Source organism: Leptodactylus fuscus, chromosome 9 (assembly GCF_031893055.1).
Source record: "Leptodactylus fuscus isolate aLepFus1 chromosome 9, aLepFus1.hap2, whole genome shotgun sequence".
Taxonomy (NCBI): Eukaryota; Metazoa; Chordata; class Amphibia; order Anura; family Leptodactylidae; genus Leptodactylus; species Leptodactylus fuscus.
Window position 1 is genome coordinate 63,220,908 of NC_134273.1, and position 18,443 is coordinate 63,239,350.

General features: G+C 41.8%; 1 protein-coding gene across 1 annotated transcript in view; it reads right to left on the reverse strand.

Moving 5' to 3' along the window:
* Positions 1-1,923: 1,923 nt before the first annotated feature.
* STXBP3 (syntaxin binding protein 3) overlaps positions 1,924-18,443 on the reverse strand; it is a 28,468-nt gene continuing 11,948 nt past the window's right edge. The window contains exons 7-19 of the mRNA XM_075286737.1: positions 18,286-18,434; positions 18,095-18,185; positions 14,390-14,514; positions 13,033-13,137; positions 10,985-11,042; positions 10,264-10,329; positions 9,988-10,068; positions 8,927-9,065; positions 7,995-8,101; positions 5,183-5,275; positions 4,669-4,754; positions 4,125-4,273; positions 1,924-2,640 (exon numbers count right to left, since the gene is read on the reverse strand). Of these exons, the coding sequence (XP_075142838.1) occupies positions 2,543-2,640; positions 4,125-4,273; positions 4,669-4,754; positions 5,183-5,275; positions 7,995-8,101; positions 8,927-9,065; positions 9,988-10,068; positions 10,264-10,329; positions 10,985-11,042; positions 13,033-13,137; positions 14,390-14,514; positions 18,095-18,185; positions 18,286-18,434 (1,347 nt within the window). The 3' untranslated portion in view covers positions 1,924-2,542. The remainder of the gene's footprint in view (positions 2,641-4,124; positions 4,274-4,668; positions 4,755-5,182; positions 5,276-7,994; positions 8,102-8,926; positions 9,066-9,987; positions 10,069-10,263; positions 10,330-10,984; positions 11,043-13,032; positions 13,138-14,389; positions 14,515-18,094; positions 18,186-18,285; positions 18,435-18,443) is intronic.

Below are 18,443 nucleotides of genomic sequence, written 5' to 3' on the forward strand. Positions count from 1 at the left end.
TGTCCGGGATAAATGAAAACTTTACTCATAAACTAAACCCCCTCCCCCTGCCTAACTTCTAATATACTCCCTTTAAAAAAAAATGTATATTTACCCATATGCCTGGGGGGTCATGTGACTGCCCCAGGAACATTTTCTGGTGACGTCCCGCGTATCACATTGAAAATAAATAAGGAAAAAAGCAGCCCATTCATTTCAATGGGGAGCGCTCGTATGCCGGCTCCCATTGAAATGAATGGGATCTGCTTTGTATGCGCTGATTCTGAACGTGTTTTACGTTCAGAATCAGCTCAGCGTATACTTAGTGTGAATACACCCTAACATAGCCTTGTACTGTAAGAGGGGGTGTGCCTCACAGCCCAATGATGAAATTAACGGCACAATGTCTCCACCACCAGGAAACATAACAGGAAAACCGATAGTGCACTGAATTCAGCGCACTGTTGACTTTCTAGCGGTATATAATACCGCATGTGCCCGAGGACACGAAAAGTCCTGTAGTGGCTCTTTGTTCTTGTTGTAGTGTATCCAGGTGGACACTAGAGGGCAACAATGATTTAGAGACAGGAGTGATTATCTAAGACTCTATTCAGCAATTTTATTAACCCCTTCAGGACATGGTCTAAACACCTTTTCTTAAAAAAAAATAAAAATAAAATTCTGACGTGTCATTTCTATGTTAATAACTTTTGATAATAACAGGATTTTGAAATCGTTTTTTCATGACACATTTTACTTCATATTCGTTGTAAACCTTGCTCAATATGTTTTGGATTTATTTATGGGAAAAAAAAGGAATTTTGTAAAAATCTCAATTTTAAAACTTTTCAAATGGATAGTCATACCACCCCAAATAGTTAATAAATATAATTAACCATATCTCTGCTTTATGTTGGCATCAAACTTTAAACATCCAGTCAAAAATTAGTTTTCCAAATCTTGAAGAAAAATTCCAAAACCAATTATTTAATTGGGGACCAGTTCTGAGGTGCTTTGAAAGACCCTTGTACTAAAAACCTCCATAAATTACCCCATTTAAAAAAAAATAAAAAAATCTGCACCTCTGAATTTAGGAAGGTTAACTATTTAAAGGGATCCTATCAGTCAGAAATTTTTTTGTAGGTACCACGTCGGAATAGCCTTAAGAAAGGCTATTCGTCTCCTACCTTTCGTTGTCTTCTCCACGCCGCCGTTCGCCTACAATCCTCTAAAGATTTTTCTGGCCAGGGGTATATGAAGATGTGAGAAGGTACTGAGAGTCGTGTCCCACATGCCAGATAAGTCCCCCAACATCACACTTTTCCATAGCCCCTTGGTGCCACTTTCTATCATCGAAGTGCCATTTGATAGTATTGCAATGGACCTGGTGGGGCCCATAGTCAAATCTGCTAGGGAACAATACATTCTGGTGGTATTGGACTATGTCACCCACTACCCGGAGGCAGTACTCTTAAGAAACATGGTATCTAAGAATTTTGCTCAGGAGTTGTTTTACATGTTCTCTCACACAGTGATCCCTAAAGAAATCCTTACTGACCAGGGTACACCCTTTATGTCAAAGGTCATGAAAGAGCTGTGCAAATTGTTTTAAATTAGACACATCCGGACATCAGTGAACCACCCCCAAATGGGGTTTCACTTAGGGGTGTACTCACTTTTGTTGCAAAACGTTTAGCCATGACTGCGAGTTGAGTGATTTTGATGGCACACTAACTTCACTGACTACTTTACATTGTAGCAATGTGTCATATCTTCAGTGTTGTCCCATGAAAATATATAATGAAATGATTACAAAAATGTGAGGGGTGTACTCACTTCTGTCGGATACTGCGCTCAATATGCTCTCTGGTAGCAAAACCCAAGCAACCACAGCAGAAGAAGCAATGGGATATGGACATTTAGGTAAAAGATCTTTTATTTTATATGTAATACTTAGATATATCTTTAGTAAACCACTTTTTGTTTACTACACACACAACCAGGTTTTCCCTTTTTCATCAGTGTATGGTTAAACATAAAATAAATCCATGTGCCTTACTCTAGGTTCTCAGGTTACTGCATGGCGAACATGAATGGTGTAAGATGTGGTGAGCAGATCATACAGACATAGGCCTGCCGGGAATGGCAGGTAGTGGAACACATGGGAGGGGTGAATGGCGGCAGCAACTGGAAAATCATTTATACAATTCAACCCTAATCTATTATGTGTCAGTCATGGAACGTATGGAATTGCACAGTATATCCATAATTATCAGAAACAATATACATACATATACATCATATATTATAGGCAAATCTCAAAGCAATAAAACACATCTTGAGCTGTACAAGGTTATACTTCAGTGCTGAGATATCAGTGGTTAGTTTGTAAGAAAAATGTATTTTGGGTGAAATTTTCTCTCTCTCATAACTTCCAGTTTGTAGGTATAAATGATGAGGCCAAGGAGCTGCTGGACAGTCTGACATTTATATACATGTACAGCTCAATGTGCAGGCAGGTCACCCTGTAAGAAATGGTCTGAAACAGCAAATAAGTTACAGTTTAGCCCACTATGGTAAAAACTTCTTTTGGGACATGAGGTTTCGTGAGATTCTTTACATCATCCAGCATTTTCTTGGGAGTTATAATATGAGTGGAACCTAGAGAGGCACAAGAAACAAAAACTTGTAAGTGTCTTGAAGAAATAAAATGAAAAGATTTTGTATGCGAGTATCTTCGAGACTTCCAGATTGATACAGAACAGCAAGATCAGTCTACTCCGATCCACAATGAACATGACCAGTCCATGGTCATGTGATATACAGTCCATGGTCATGTGATATACAGTCCATGGTCATGTGATATACAGTCCATGGTCATGTGATATACAGTCCATGGTCATGTGATAGAAAATGTGCCAGATAACAGTGGAGGACTCTAACTCCACTGCTAGTACGTGTCACCTATATGATCGATAGGCCATCAATGTTACATAGTCCAGGAGAAACACAGATTACTTTGAAGTCTGTTGTACATGTAACTCAGATTTAGGGCAGTGATGGGGACCTGTATCTCCATTCTACTGACCAAGGGTGGGTCTAAGTGATCTACGTGGTGCAAGTCTATGAAGACTAACATTAGTAATGCTGGACTTTCCATGCATTGTGCTTACTCCCAATGGATAAAAATCAATCCATGGTAATGTGATATACAGTCCATGGTCATGTGATGAGCACACAGGCAGGTTTCTTGTTACCAGGCAGATGTCGGATTACTGAGCTGTGACTGTAACTAGCTGTGCATCTGTACGTCCATCACATGACCATGGCCTGTACATCGCATGACCATGGGCTGTACATCACATGACCATGGGCTGTACATCGCATGACCATGGGCTGTACATTGCATGACCATGGGCTGTACATTGCATGACCATGGGCTGTACATAGCATGACCATGGGCTGTACATCGCATGACCATGGCCTGTACATCGCATGACCATGGCCTGTACATCACATGACCATGGCCTGTACATCGCATGACCATGGCCTGTACATCGCATGACCATGGGCTGTACATCGCATGACCATGGGCTGTACATCGCATGACCATGGGCTGTACATCGCATGACCATGGGCTGTACATCGCATGACCATGGGCTGTACATCGCATGACCATGGGCTGTACATCGCATGACCATGGGCTGTACATCGCATGACCATGAGCTATACATCGCATGACCATGGGCTGTACATCGCATGACCATGGGCTGTACATCGCATGACCATGAGCTATACATCGCATGACCATGGGCTGTACATCGCATGACCATGAGCTGTACTTCGCATGACCATGGGCTGTACTTCGCATGACCATGGGCTGTATATCACATGACCATGGACTGATTTTTATCCATTGGGAGTAAGCGCAATGAATGACAGCAAGCAGAGATCTCAAGAACCATGAGATATTGATACAGAAAGTATACTGGAAAATTGTACAACTTTTTATCATACATACAATAACATTGGTCTGAAAGTGGCCAACCCCTTTAACAATTTGTCAAGCCAGACATAAGACTCTATAATACTACACTAAAGAGGTCATGCTACAATAATCCTTACTACAATTGTGGTATACTTACCGATAATAACTTGCACAAACTTGTTGGCTTGTGACACTTCATAAGCGCTACGTATTTCAGAGTACGTGATCCCACCAATAACAAAAATAATCAGCTTGGAAACAGTTTTCCGGTCCTCTCGGCTCAGTGTATTGTGCTTTTGTCGAGCACTGATTTTTTAGGAAGAAATAAAACTACAGTAAGGTTCAGTTCACACAGTTGGGTTAGTTCATTTGTGGAAGCTATGTATAAGGCATGGTATCAATGTATGCTTTAAAAAAGTATAGCTGATGGCCCCATAATGCGTACATGGGAGGAATGGGCAGCAGCGTCATAGGGTTTACTTTGCCTTCCTCTGTAACAAGGCTATATGTTGGACTTGAAGGAACTGTCTTCATCCTACTTCATCTATCATGTTACTATGTAGATTAATAGATGGCTTGAGTATACTCATAAAGGGGAGTTCCATGCAATGGATCTCTGTCTGACATCTATATGCCTTTGTCATTGCAGGTTAATGAGTTTAAGTGTCACTTTTAAGGTTCTTACAAATTTCTTGACTGACCTGACAGCCCCAGAACCATTCCATGCAGCAGGACACTCAGAACAGTAAGGCCACTCCCGGGAATCCAGTTTGTTTTCTATATTGTCCTTCAAACATTCAACCAGAAAATACGTTAAGCAGCATCACAGTGTTAGGCAAGGATATCACACAGAGAAATACTTTGATGATTTATAGCTCGCTCTGTGCAGGACTTCTATCTAATTCTCAGTTCTCCCCGAGCTGGTGGGCGGAAATTAGTGGCTATGATGTCACCCACAGACACCTGAGATACTGCTACTTTCACTCTCCCAGCAGCAGCATGGAAGACATTATACAGCACTACTGAACTACTCACTAGGACTATGGATTTATGCAAACTTTGTTGGAAGTACAGTGACAAGATATTTACAAGAAGGGAAAATTAAAACAAGATTAGAAAGTGTTATTTTTATAACCTATTGCGCTACATTTTAAATTGTACACCGCTTTCATTTCCCTAATACAAAATCATGTCTATGGCGGTATCTCAGCTTACCTCAATGATATCTTTTATTACAGGGGTCCATCTAGACAGTTGAAAGGTTTCTTCCCTTGATCGGTCCCTTCTGGGTGCTTTACGTTGTGTAGACTGGAAAACGAAATGTTGACTTTTTTTTATTTTTTACAAACTAAACGATTGTAATAATTCTTAATATTTGCATAGAGAACAGTACATCATCATATCACCGCATTTTCTAGTATCATCTTATTAAAGGGACCCTAGTCTAAACCAGACAAACTATATAACAAAGGACTGAAATACACATAAATCGCGGTTATTGCCACTGGTGGGCCTCACAGATCAAAGTGTCAATTCAAGAAGTTCAGTAAGATGGCCTTTTTTTGTAGCCAAATGAACATACATCTTTCTTTGGTTTCCCATTTTCATATTGTGGATAGGGTTCAGCGATCGGGATCGGAAATGTTCGGATTCCGATCGGCGATCGAGTGAATTTCACAATCGCGATCGGAATTCCGATCCCGATCTTTTCTGGTGGGATCGAGGTCGGAGGTTATTTCCCACAATGCTTGGCTACTGGCCAATCATTGTGGGAAAAGCTATAGTATCAAATGAGCGAGTACTATTCAATACTCCCGTATCGAATAGCACGCAACCATAGGAATGAATGGAAGCGGCCGGCATGCAGACTTTGCCCGCGTCCGGCTACGTCCATTCATTCCTATGGATTTATCGCAGCCTGCCTCGCTTCTGCTTCATCCCTGTTTTACCGTATACTCAGCTCTGCTACATCTGAGGTGTAGCAGAGTCCAGTATATGGCACAGCAGGGAGGAAATGGAAGAGTAGATAGATACTATCTACTCACGCACTTTGCTCAACTTACCTGCACAGAAGTCCTACCACTCCTCATTCTTCTCGCTCCTCTTCCCTCTCATTGACATGCCTTCAGAGCACCCTGCGTGCCCCCACCTCCCTAGACTAGTGTTGGAGATGCTGGGAGAAGGCGGGGCTTGTGGCTTAGGAGAGTGTGGGCGGGTACTGGGAGGGGAGACGTGAGTGATGCACTCACGTCTCCCCACCCACACTCTCCTAAGCCCCACCTACTCCCATCATCTCTTAACACTAGCCTGGGAGGTGGGGGCGAGCACAGCGCTCTGAAGGCATGTCAATGAGAGAGGACCGGACTGAGAAGAACAGGGAGCGTCAGCGGATCTGTGCAGGTAAGTGGACACCAGGGGGGCTAAGTAGTCAGGGGATTTTTTTTTTCTTTATCACTACACAGCGTGGAGTCCAAAAATTGAAACAATTTTTGGATTCCATGCTGTGTAGTGAATAGGATCGTTTTTAAAATCCGATCTTCAATTAAAAAAAATCCCATTGACTTGCACTGGGATCGGAATTGGAATCGGGTTCGAATGGAAAATGATTGGAAATCGGATTTAAAAATGATCCTGAAATTTCAAGATCGGCTCAACCCTAATTGTGGACAGTGTTACAAGGCAAGTGACACAATTTCCTTGCAGCAGCTATCAACCATTGAGGATAGCGCTTGGGGGTACAAAGTTATCACTTAGCCCATGTAAAAGTGATAACTTGTTAACTTTGAATTCCAAGCAAAGTTATAGAAAGCATTTATAACTAGAGATGAGCGAACACTGTTCGGATCAGCCGATCCGAACAGCACGCACCCATAGAAATGAATGGAAGCACCTGTGATGCCGGCCGGCCACCGGCAAAGTCAGCGTCACAGGTGCTTCCATTCATTTCTATGGGTGCGTGCTGTTCGGATCGGCTGATCCGAACAGTGTTCGCTCATCTCTGTTTATAACATTAACATAATGCAAAATGGTAATGAGTATGTAAGACAATAAATTATAACATAGCAGAAGGTGACAACAAACATGCAATTGCCAACCGGCTACACGTGACAACATTACCAATGATCAGAATGGTTTTGTGAACAGCCAAAACGTCGTGGCCCAGAATAACTAAATAGAGTGCTAAAACTGTGAACAAGATACTAACAAACAAAACGGTCAGTGTGATGATGGCCAAGTGCCCTAAAACGCTGTTCACATTTCTGTTTGAGAAATGACTGCAGCATGGTGTGCTACTTGGCAGACACCAGGACTGAAACCTAATGGATCCATCCGATAATGTATGTAACATAGTGTAGGACACACATACATGATAAATGCTCAAGATGAAAAGAAATGGAAATGAAAATGCTGAGAAGTGGAACACACAGTCCATGTATAACTGACCTGCATCCCCATAACAGAAAGTCTTAGAAGAAATAAAGAAAAGGGTTAGTACAAAGAGATAGGCAAAATAAGGGCAGGCGGCAATAACAGGCTTGTAAAAGAAGGTGTCCATGCATTTCAGTCCAGACTAAGAGGCCACAAATAGCCATGGAGTAAAATATTAGCCAATGGAACAGAGCTGCGGCCATACGCATAGAGCATATTGACACCTCAGATTCAATAACCTTATGATCAGTGTCGACATTTGAGACCTCGACTAACAGAGAGAAGGGACAGGGACACCGCAGCAAAACTCCATTAAAGTAAATGAGGCCAGCAGCAATTCCCTGTACAGCCAGGTGGTCACCAGCGCAAGGGAAAACAGGGATTTGATCTCAGAATCAGTGAGGTGGGGGGGGGGGGTCCCATAAACTGGACCCCCACTGATCATCAAGTGATCGCACAATCTAGCAATATGTCATTGAATATTGCTGTATCAACTGAATAAAGGTTGCAGTTTTGGAAGAAACTGGATCCTCTCCATAGGCAAAGAAAAGCAGTTAAAGGTTATTGGAGTTCCCATGTGTAGCCAATAAGATCTTACCTTGGGAACTACTGGTACTCCAATGTATTTCCAGTTTTTCAGCACATCACCATCGCTCTCGATCTTGGCATGTTGTATAAGTCGGTCTAAGTTTTCCTGAGTTGTTCCTTAAAATGGAGAAACGTTAGAAAGGCAACCTAAAGGGAGACATCTTACACTATAGCTACATAAAACCGCTCGATACGCCGTGTAGTATATAAGACACAATGGAACGAGTTGCACCAAAGTGATTAAGCGGTGCATGCCTCGGAGTAATTCTGGCACATCACAGGAGGTCCCTGTGGGACTGGTAAAGATGCCCGCCTGCATTTGTGCCTGTTTTTTGCTAGAAATAAAGTTTTATCTGTTGGGTTATGACGCCTCATCTCCTTTTCCACCCAAGCACACACATTTTCCTAATACAAATGAAGGGGGGGGGGGGGGAATTACAATTTTTGGTGTGTGGACGACCGGTATAAAAAATATACGATAAATTTAACCCTTTATTGATCTTGGCATTAGTGAGATTGCCAGCATGTCCTACTGATAAGAAAAACCTTTTAGAAGACTTGACTCCTTCTGTAAGGATGGCACAATATTCATAATAAAAAGCCCCGGAGATGGCACTGGGCACATGTTAAGCAATGCGGCCTATCTAGCAGATCCTCAGGTCTGAAGAGGAAATATTTTACTACACAACAGTGGGATGAAGAAGAACCACACATAGGCTTCAGTTTCTCCATCACTGCTCTAAAATCTGGGTGCATTTAGCATAGAGTAACATTATAACCCATTACAGCCACTGACTGGTTATAATGGCCACACGTCCCCATGTCCGCACATCGTTGTTACAGTAGAACATATTTTTTTTTCCAAATGGACAAACAATTTGAGTTGTAATTTCATTCACATAACATAGTCACTGAGTGCACCACGTTGTCCCTGTCACCTACCATTTTCCACAAAGATGTACAGAAGAATAGCTCGGATTTTATCATAATTATCAGAGTCTTTATTGAGCAACACCGGCAGCAGGACCCGCATATGTTCCTTCACCTTCTGCCCCTCTGCATCGGTACCCAACGCAAGATCCTAAAATCAAAGGTCCAGCATGAATTACAGTACGCTATACACCACAGGGATGGTAACATTGGTCACTATGGTTAAAAAAAACCTAATAAATAAAAATCAGCCTCACTATGAATAGACGCTTTGTCCATTTCAATTCTATGCACTGCTGACAAATAGTAGTTTTGGCTACATGCAGCTTATGGATTAACAAAACTCCATGAACAAAATTATATTCTTCTAGTAGAGGGACAAGCAGATAGTAAAAAATAGAAATTCCTTTTTTAACATTAAATATGTTTTTAATATATGTGTATAGTTTGCCTTTAGGCTGATGCAACACCTGTAAGTCCCAGCATTGTGTCCAGCTATTCTGAGATAGGACTGAGCCTAAGACTAATAATTTATAATAAAAAAAAAATAAAAAATTAACGTTTAAGATTTTACATTATAATTTCCAATACAGTATAAGGGAAATGTTGTTTTTGTACCGTGTTAGCCAGTGGGTAGGAAATATAAAAAAAAAACAAAAAAAAAAAAAAAAACTTGAAAGTCTTCAGTAGATGATACCTTTTTTAATGGCTAACTCATATGAGTTAGCCATTAAAAAAGGTATCATCTACTGAAGAATTTCACGTTTTTTTTTTTGTTTGTTTTTTAAATTTCCAATCCAATCCACTGCAATACTCCTTCAATGTATTAGGCCTCAACAGGGTAGTGATACTATGATAGACATAGTAATGGCAGGTCTGGGGCCTGCCATGGCAATCCAGATCAGCATCAAAATGGTTAAACAGCATGTACCAGTTTGATCTTCGCTTCCTGGCTGTTGTAATATGAGGTCAGTCATATAATATATTTACCGCACATTATAGAAAGTGCCTCTGGCTCATACCCTAAATGTACAGAGCAGGAATGAGGTCCCATATACTAAATGTTTGCTTACTTGTTCAACCTTGCAAAGCTTCTCCAGGCTTCCTCTGAACTTCTGCATACAATCCTCAGCAAGACTAAGATGTAAAGCTTGCTGAAAATGCAAAACACATTGTCATGTTCTGGATACAGAATATTTGAAGTCATCCATCAGAACAATTACTAGCTGAAAGCTGCGGCATAATGCTATGATACTCGAATACTGGATGGTGAGTCAGTAAAAGTAACAAACCAGTATAAGCTTGTAATATAGCTGTAGCTGTATTTATACTTAGAAATGGCTTCTTACCTTGCTGATTTGTTTTCGGATATGCGGCATTTTTTTCATAAAGTTGGATAAGCTGCTGATACTTAGCTGTGTAAAAGGAACCATAAAACCCATGAGTGATATTGCTTATGGAAAGAACTATTTAGAAAGCTTCTTAAATGGTCGATAACATTTCAAACGTTCTCATTTAATAGCAAGAGACATCAATTGCAAATAATTCTAAAAATTTGGCAGTCTTATTTGTGAATTCTGGCCACATTATCTTCTGTCCACTTTCTGCTGCTAGGTCCAGTCCATCTCAAGCAGCTGAGAGGCCGAGGCGGACTACAGGAAGTCACTGTCAGTCCCTATCTGCTCAGAAAGCTTCGGCTTCCAAAATCAGTATCTTTGCAGTTTGGCTAGTAAATGCATTACTGATTCCTTTTGTAATCTTTTTAGGATTACTGCCGGCTTGGCTTATTCTTCCAGAGTGTGAAGTCTTTTGTGGGACTGTAAGTAGCGTTCATATGCTTGTGTAATGTATATCACCATCACTGTGCTGGATTGATCTCAGTCTTATATAGGCCACATGTGGTCACTGTTAGTCTTGTAGAGCATTGTCACTATTGGCATAACACATACAGTGACAGTACAAAGCCCACATACTGCTGCAGATATCAATCACACATACAGCCAACACATAACAGAAGTGAAGTGAAGTTCAACAATGAATACAATTTAAGACATTCTTTATATGAAATACCTTTCCTTCTGTTTCTTTTTTACTTGAAGATGTTTCTTTAACAAGTTTGGGGATTTCTCTGTAACATAAATATAGAAGACATTAGAACTGATAGAAATAGAGGTGTCCCTATATAAATGGTTTGCCCAGGAAACAATGTATAGGATAAAGAATCAGTGAGTGTTTACCTGCCGGGACTCCAACAGGTAACAATAATGGGGTTCTTGTACACCTGAGTAGAGTGATATAGTCATACAGATACACGCTGCCACTCTATTTATTGGTATGGGACTGCCAGATATAGCAGAGCACAATGCTCAGGTATCTCCATCAGTACCATAAAGATGAATGGAGAAGCAGTGAGACTGTTGCTCCTTTCATCACCATCGCTCTGTTCCTTTATTCATAAGGGGTACAAGAGATCCCTGCTCTTGTGATCAGGAGTACCAGCAATGAGGCGACTACTGGTCTATAACTTATTCCTTATGTTGTGTATAGTGAAGAAATTGCCTTCATTGGCAAACCCCTATAAAGCTCCAATTAACACAAAACACATTTGCCTTTTTAAAGGCATTGTCCAGGATATTTTATTTTTACAGCAGGAGGCCGGGGTAAGGTGAAAAGAAAAACAAGCCCCCCCCAAAAAAAAACAAAAAAAAAAAAACAAGCCCCAAAAATCCCACAGTATCCTAAGGGAAGGATATAGAATGTCACACACAGTGGGGACTTTTCCCTTGGGAAGTGAACAGCGACACGGGACACTGGGGACATAAGAGTATGTTTTGCGGTTTTCTGGGTTTTTTTTTCCACCTTCCCCGACCTCCCTCTGCAATAAAATATCCTGGACAATCCCTTTAAGCTTCTTTGAGAGGTTCCAGTATTTTTTGACAGCAAGAACAGTGCAATTTGCAATACTATTCCTGTTGTAAAATTTACTGGAACCCCAAAGCAAACCTGTAGGACAGCTTATGAGTCAATTTGGTAAATCAGGATAATCCCTTAGAAAACACATCCTCCATAGATTCTGAATGACAGCCTTAAGGCTAATGTGAAGAGTGAATTTTTTTCCTTTCCTGGTGACTATTATGACCTCTTTTCCTTGATCACTAGGATTCCGAAATTGCAGTTATTAGTCTGTAATTACACTAATCTATAGATCTTACGTCAGGCCTTTGCAATGCAGCATCTGCTTGCAGACAAAGACATCGCTACTTACCTCTTGGAGCAATGGCAACACTACTCCAATGAACTTACTTGCACGCTGACAAAAACAGCGATATCTCTGCAACTGAGCCACCAATTCACACGGGGACATCAGTTGAGTCAGAAAACCCTAAACCTATCAAATGGATTGATATGTTGGGTCCCGGGGTACATTGGCAAGTCAATAAAAAAATAAAAAGTATATGGTTGACAAAATTCAGAGCAGAAACAAAAGAAGCAAATGGGTTAAAAGTAGAGATGAAGGAGTGCTATTCGAAACTCCCGTTTCGAATAGCACGCACCCATAGGAATGAATGGACGCAGCCAGCACGCAGGAGGCTAAGTGGCTGGCAAAGTCTGTGTGCCAGCCTCTTCCATTCATTCTTATGGGTGCGTGCGATTCGAAACGGCCGTTTCGAATAGTACTCGCTTATCTCTAGTTAAAAGCAAATGAATCTATAAAAAAAAAAAAAAAAAAAAAAAAAAAAAAGACAAATCTGCTTTAGTGACAGAGCAGGCGGTCTTCAAAGAGTTTCCAGGACACCTAGGAGCCCATAGTCCAGCAGTAGTGGTGTCGGATGCTTTCAATTCTCAGGTCCGTGATGTCATGCTCATTCATTAAATGGCCTGTGTGCAGCTCAGTCCCATTCAAATGTAATCTTACTCAAAATATGGTGCTGTGCTTGATATTCAGTGAATAGACCACAGAGCGCACCAAATGCTTCAGTCTCTACAGATAGATGACCTGTGAGGGTCCTGAGATCATATATTGATGAACTATTCTAAGGACAGGTCATCAATATACAAGTCCTGGAAAATCCCTTTAGACCTTTATAGATGCACAGAGATTATACTATTGTACGTACTCTAAGACGTCAGCAATGTGTCTGTGACGGATCTTCACCCACACTTCATCAGACTCATCTAAGCGACCTTCCTTCTCTTTTGAAGCGGGGCCATCTGGTTTATACCTATCAGAAAACAGAATGTAAATCATGGACAAGCAAGCTCTTCTGTACAAGCATTCAGAAGACACAAGTCGCTGTCAAAGCCCCTGCACATGGCTCTAGGGGTGAAGCTGAAGACCTTTTGTGGACCAATGACAATGGAAATTGTGAACATTATGATCCAGCATTAAAGCCACTCTTATCGGTCACTTGATCCCAGAATCACAGACACCACAGTCAGCACTACAGGACTGAACTTTCCTCCAGCACGTGTTTATGGCCAAGTCCCATTTATCACCCTTATTTAGTTCTTGGATATTATTCTTGGAAATGTAATATTCATTTTACTTACCGTAGTTCATTGATATGTTGTTTAACCCCTTCCCGCGACGGCATATTCCGATTTTCGTTTTTGACTCCCCTCCTTCTAAATCCCATAACTTTTTTATTTCTCCACTCCCAGAGCCTTATGAGGTCTTAATCTTTGCGGGACAAATTGTTTTTCATGATGCTACCATTAATTATTCTGTATAATGTACTGGGAAGCTGGAAAAAAATTCAGAATGGGGTGGATTTGAAGAAAAAGTGCATTTCTGCGACTTTCTTACAGGGTTCGGTTTTACGGCGTTCACTGTGCAGCCAAAATGACATGTCATCTGTATTCTAGGTTTCGGGACGATTCCGGGGATACCAAATTTATATGGTTTTATTTACCTTTTAACGCCTTTAAAAAAAAAAAATCCATAAGGCTCCTGGCTGTCATAGCAATGTGACGCCGGAGCTTACTCCGGGTGCCAACGATCACAGCAAAAATGGCGTCTCGGTCAGCTTTGACCGAGGCGCCAGAAGGGTTAATGTCCCCAATCGGTTCGGGCACCAACAGGGGGCATTACCGCTGGTTGTCTACTGTATAAAACAGTAGACACCCGGCAGCTATGGAGGCCGCCCGGCATGCGCCGTGCCAGTACGGCGGATGTCGGGAAGGGGTTAATAAAATCTATTATGAAAATTCTTTTATGAATATAGAAGAATATCTATTTTCAGCATCAGGTGCAGACTTTCCAATAATGATTTGTGATTAGAAGTTGTGGTCGCAGCACACTAGGGGGCGCAGTGAAACTCCATTCACCAACATTAGTGAAGGAATCGCAAGGCGATCTAGTATCTATGGTCACATAACTGGGTTTGAGGCCAAAATCATTGTGCAGCCCGAGCTCAAAGGTCTGAAATCCCGCTACATCTGGCAAGAACAGGTGAGTGGTAGTGAAGCACTTACTTGTAAACATCATCCTCAATAGGTAAAACATCATAGATCATGGCTTGGAAAGTCAGTTCGTGCAGAACTGTAGACACCGGATCAAACCCTCGGTCAAGAATAAGTAACTGAGATTGAGACTTCTCCTGCATGTGGAAACAACGGGTATTAAAGTTTGAAAACGTTACGTGAAATCATCATACAATTTTTGTCACCCTTACATGCAGGGCTCTCAAAGGGCTATATCGACGTATGTTACAAGTAGATGTAATGATGCCAGCAAAATTTAATGTGTCCTTTATTAAAATTCTAGTGAGGTTATAGATCATCAATATGTGTCTCTTGCTGCCTGGGGTGGCCAAACATGACACTTCCATGTAGTTTTCATAATTCCCAAAGAAGGAAATAAGTCTGTTTCTGTAAATCCACGCTTTTTGATCAGGACTAAAAAGAACCCTTTACCACCTCCAATAAGTTCAGTTCTTTACTAGAGTTGAGCGAGTACTGTTCGGATCAGCCGATCTGAACAGCACGCACGCATTGAAATCAATGCACGCAGCCGGCACGCGGGGGGTTAAGCGGCCGGCTGCCGTCAAACTGGAAGCACCAGGTGCTTCCATTCATTTCAATGCGTGCGTGCTGTTCGGATCGGCTGATCCGAACAGTACTCGCTCAACTCTATTCTTTACATCAATTAATAGTTGCTGCTCCACTGATTCTGGCACAGTTGAAATTTCTTTTCTAGTCCCCACCACTCCCGAGCAATCAACGCTGTTAGTTTTGGTGCCTGATATGCTATTTAATCTCTGTACTGTCAGGAGCAGGGAAGGGTGTGATTCTGAGCTCTGACACCGGCTGCCTCTGATTGGACCTCTGAGTCACGCCTCCTGCCTGATACCGCCCACCTGAAATTACAGTCACCAAAACTAACTGCGCTTGTTACTCAAGAATGGTGGGGGATAGAGACAAAATTCCAACTGCTCTGCAATCAGTGGAGCAGTATGTATTAACAGATGCAGAACTGGAATTGGTGGAGGTAGTGAAAGGTCCTCTTTAAAGCAGTGTACTCCCATCTCAGCCATGACTGCATTAGATAAAAAATATCCTTTTAAGCCAACAACAGGGTGAAATATTCAGAGATAAAATTTACCGAGAGGGTTTTCTTAACTACCTGACTGCCTACTGACTTCATACCTCTGCCGAGCCACTCTTGACAGTGCAAGGATGAAAATATACATAGTCATGTAGCTGTAGAAGCAGGGGGCTCGGCTGTTACTAAAGCTGCACCAAGGAAAAGACACATGTACATCCCTTCACGCAAATACACTTCATGGCTACAGCAGGGTTTGAGGGAACATTGTATGATGCCAATACTTTGGCATCTGCATTTAAATCTACGTGTTATGTCCTGACTAGACATAACAGTGTATAGGTCCTGCTCCTTTATTACTATATTGATATGGATGGACATGTAGATTTATGACTTGTTATTAGATATCTGCACTCAATTTTTCTATTAAAAAAAACTGAATACTGAGCTCCATACAATTCCAGAGAGAGACCTGGCTATACGGTAAGCAGGGCTTCTAACCTTGTGTCTCACTGCTTGTCCCCAAAACCTACTCTCGTCAATCCCTTGATCCCGGAGGGTCTACACTCCAATATCACACAAATCTGGACAACTACAGATGTCTTTCATTCCGTTGACAATGTTGATATCCTATTACATGGACTCTGCATCTCCAACATTCCCTCCCACCTCAAACATTACCAATACATCCAGATCCACCACTACAGGTCATGTACTTTCCACTTCACCCACATATCCCCTCCACCTCTCTTGAGAGACTCTGCTGTGCGAGCACATCCACTAAGGGCCTCATATCAGCTATTTATTGCATTCCTCAAAACCCAGTCGCCTTGGCCCTACCTACTCAAAGTATAAGATGAGGTGGCAGAATATTATATTCCCTTGCAATTGTGGCAGGTGACTTAGTCTAAAGCAGCTAAAACATCTATTTGCACCATGTACAAAGAAAACCAATACAAAATTCTCATGTTTTGCTATCACGCCCATGACCTTTTACATAAATTAAATTCTGCCATTCCTTCAGTCTGCTGGAGGTGTCAACAGGACCTGGGTACATTACAGCACATCTTTTGGACCTGCAACCATTTTGAAGACAGGTGAAAGGGATGATATATAGAGATGAGTGAACAGTGAAATATTCGAGATTCGATATTCGTTTCGAGTAGAGCCTCAATATTCGACTACTCGATTGAATATCGAATCTCATTATAGTCTATGGGAAAAAATGCTCATTTCAGGGAAAACCACTATTCGACTAAAGGAGAGTCACCAAGTCCACGAGTAGCAGGAGGAGAGTGTTTAGGAGGAGCGCTGTGCAGTTAAAGCACACGGACCCCATTATAGTCTATGGGGTCCGTGCGCTTTAACTGCACAGCGCTTGCAGTTGCGCTGATAAAAAGTAAGCTCCCTCGTAATAGCAAGCTGCCAGCTCTCCCGACTAGAAAAGACGAGCCTGCGGCAAATCAACACTGGTTCTGCAGCAGGCTTGTCCTTGCTAGTCGGGAGAGCTGGCAGCTTGCCATTACGAGGGAGCTGACTTTTTTGTCAAAGGAATGCATTGACCCAGCGTTGATTGGCCAGTGTACAGCATTCGGCCAATCAAAGCTGGTTCTGCCAGAGGCTCGTCTGTGAGGAGGCGGAGTCTAAGATCGGACCACAATGGAGACTGCTGTGGTCTGATCTTAGACTCCGCCTCCTCACAGACGAGCCTCCGGCAGAACCAGCATTGATTGGCCGATTGCTGTACACTGGGCAATCAACGCTGGTCAATGCATTCCTATGAGAAAAAGTAGCTCCCTCGTAACAGTAAGCTGCCAGCTCTCCCGACTAGCAAGGACGAGCCTGCTGCAGAACCAGCACTGATTTGCCGAATGCTATACACTGTATAGCATTTGGCCAATCAGCGCTGGTTCTGAATCGAATATTTACTGCGAATAGCTAGTAATATTCGATCGAGGATGAGTATTTTGAATACCGTAGTATTCGATCGAATACCTACTTGATCGAATACTACTCGCTTATCTCTAATGATACATGATCTTCTGTCCAACAATGTCCCGTTAGATCTTCTCCAGAATCTGCTGAATGTGTCCCATAGAAACATGAAAAAGTGGGCAGCCAGGTTGTTCCAGCATAGGCCAAAACCTTGGCTAAGCCATTGGAAATAAACATTGCCCCCACCACTCCATGATCTCTTAGCTAGATTGAGAGATGTACGTGTGATGGAACACCTCACTGCATCTCTCAATGACTCCTTGGAACAATTTAAGTTGATCTGGAACCCCTGGGATGTGTATAGGCAACCTCAAATCTCATGAGATATATTACAGACATGTCTAACAAGAAGAAATATCCTACCCCACCTACTACTAGTTCTCCCATTCTCCTGCTTCCCCCTCTATTATTAGATGGTTTGTTTGGATATCCATAATTTCGCTTTGACCGCTCATTGCAGGACCTCCTATGACAGTGCAACATTGCTATTGCATTTATCTATTTCTCTTTTTGCTTCAAAGTATTTTGCACATATATGTTTAGTGGATTGTAAATTAAATAAATGTACAGTTACAACAAAAAAAATAAAATTCACAAATTCTTTTTTTTTTTTAAATGCCATTAAATATAAACCACATTACCTTACACTGATTTCGTTCATCCATCTTGTAATACTGGACAAGTTTTTCTTCCACCAAGTTGGCTAAATCTTCTGCATTGTCCAAGGGTTCCCTACACAGATGTATCATAGTGATGAAGCGATTCATAGTATTATACTACAGGACAAAGCATGTTCAGTATATCAGTGGGGAGAAACCTTTCGGGAAGTTACCTCTTGTAGCGGACACCGGGGTTCTCGTCCAGGGTTGCACAGAGCGTTACTATCTGCTGAGCAATGGATTGCATTGCAGATTCTTTATCCACAGACTTATCTGGACTATACAGCAGATGGAAAGCATCAGGGACATTCAACAGAAACACCTAGCAAGA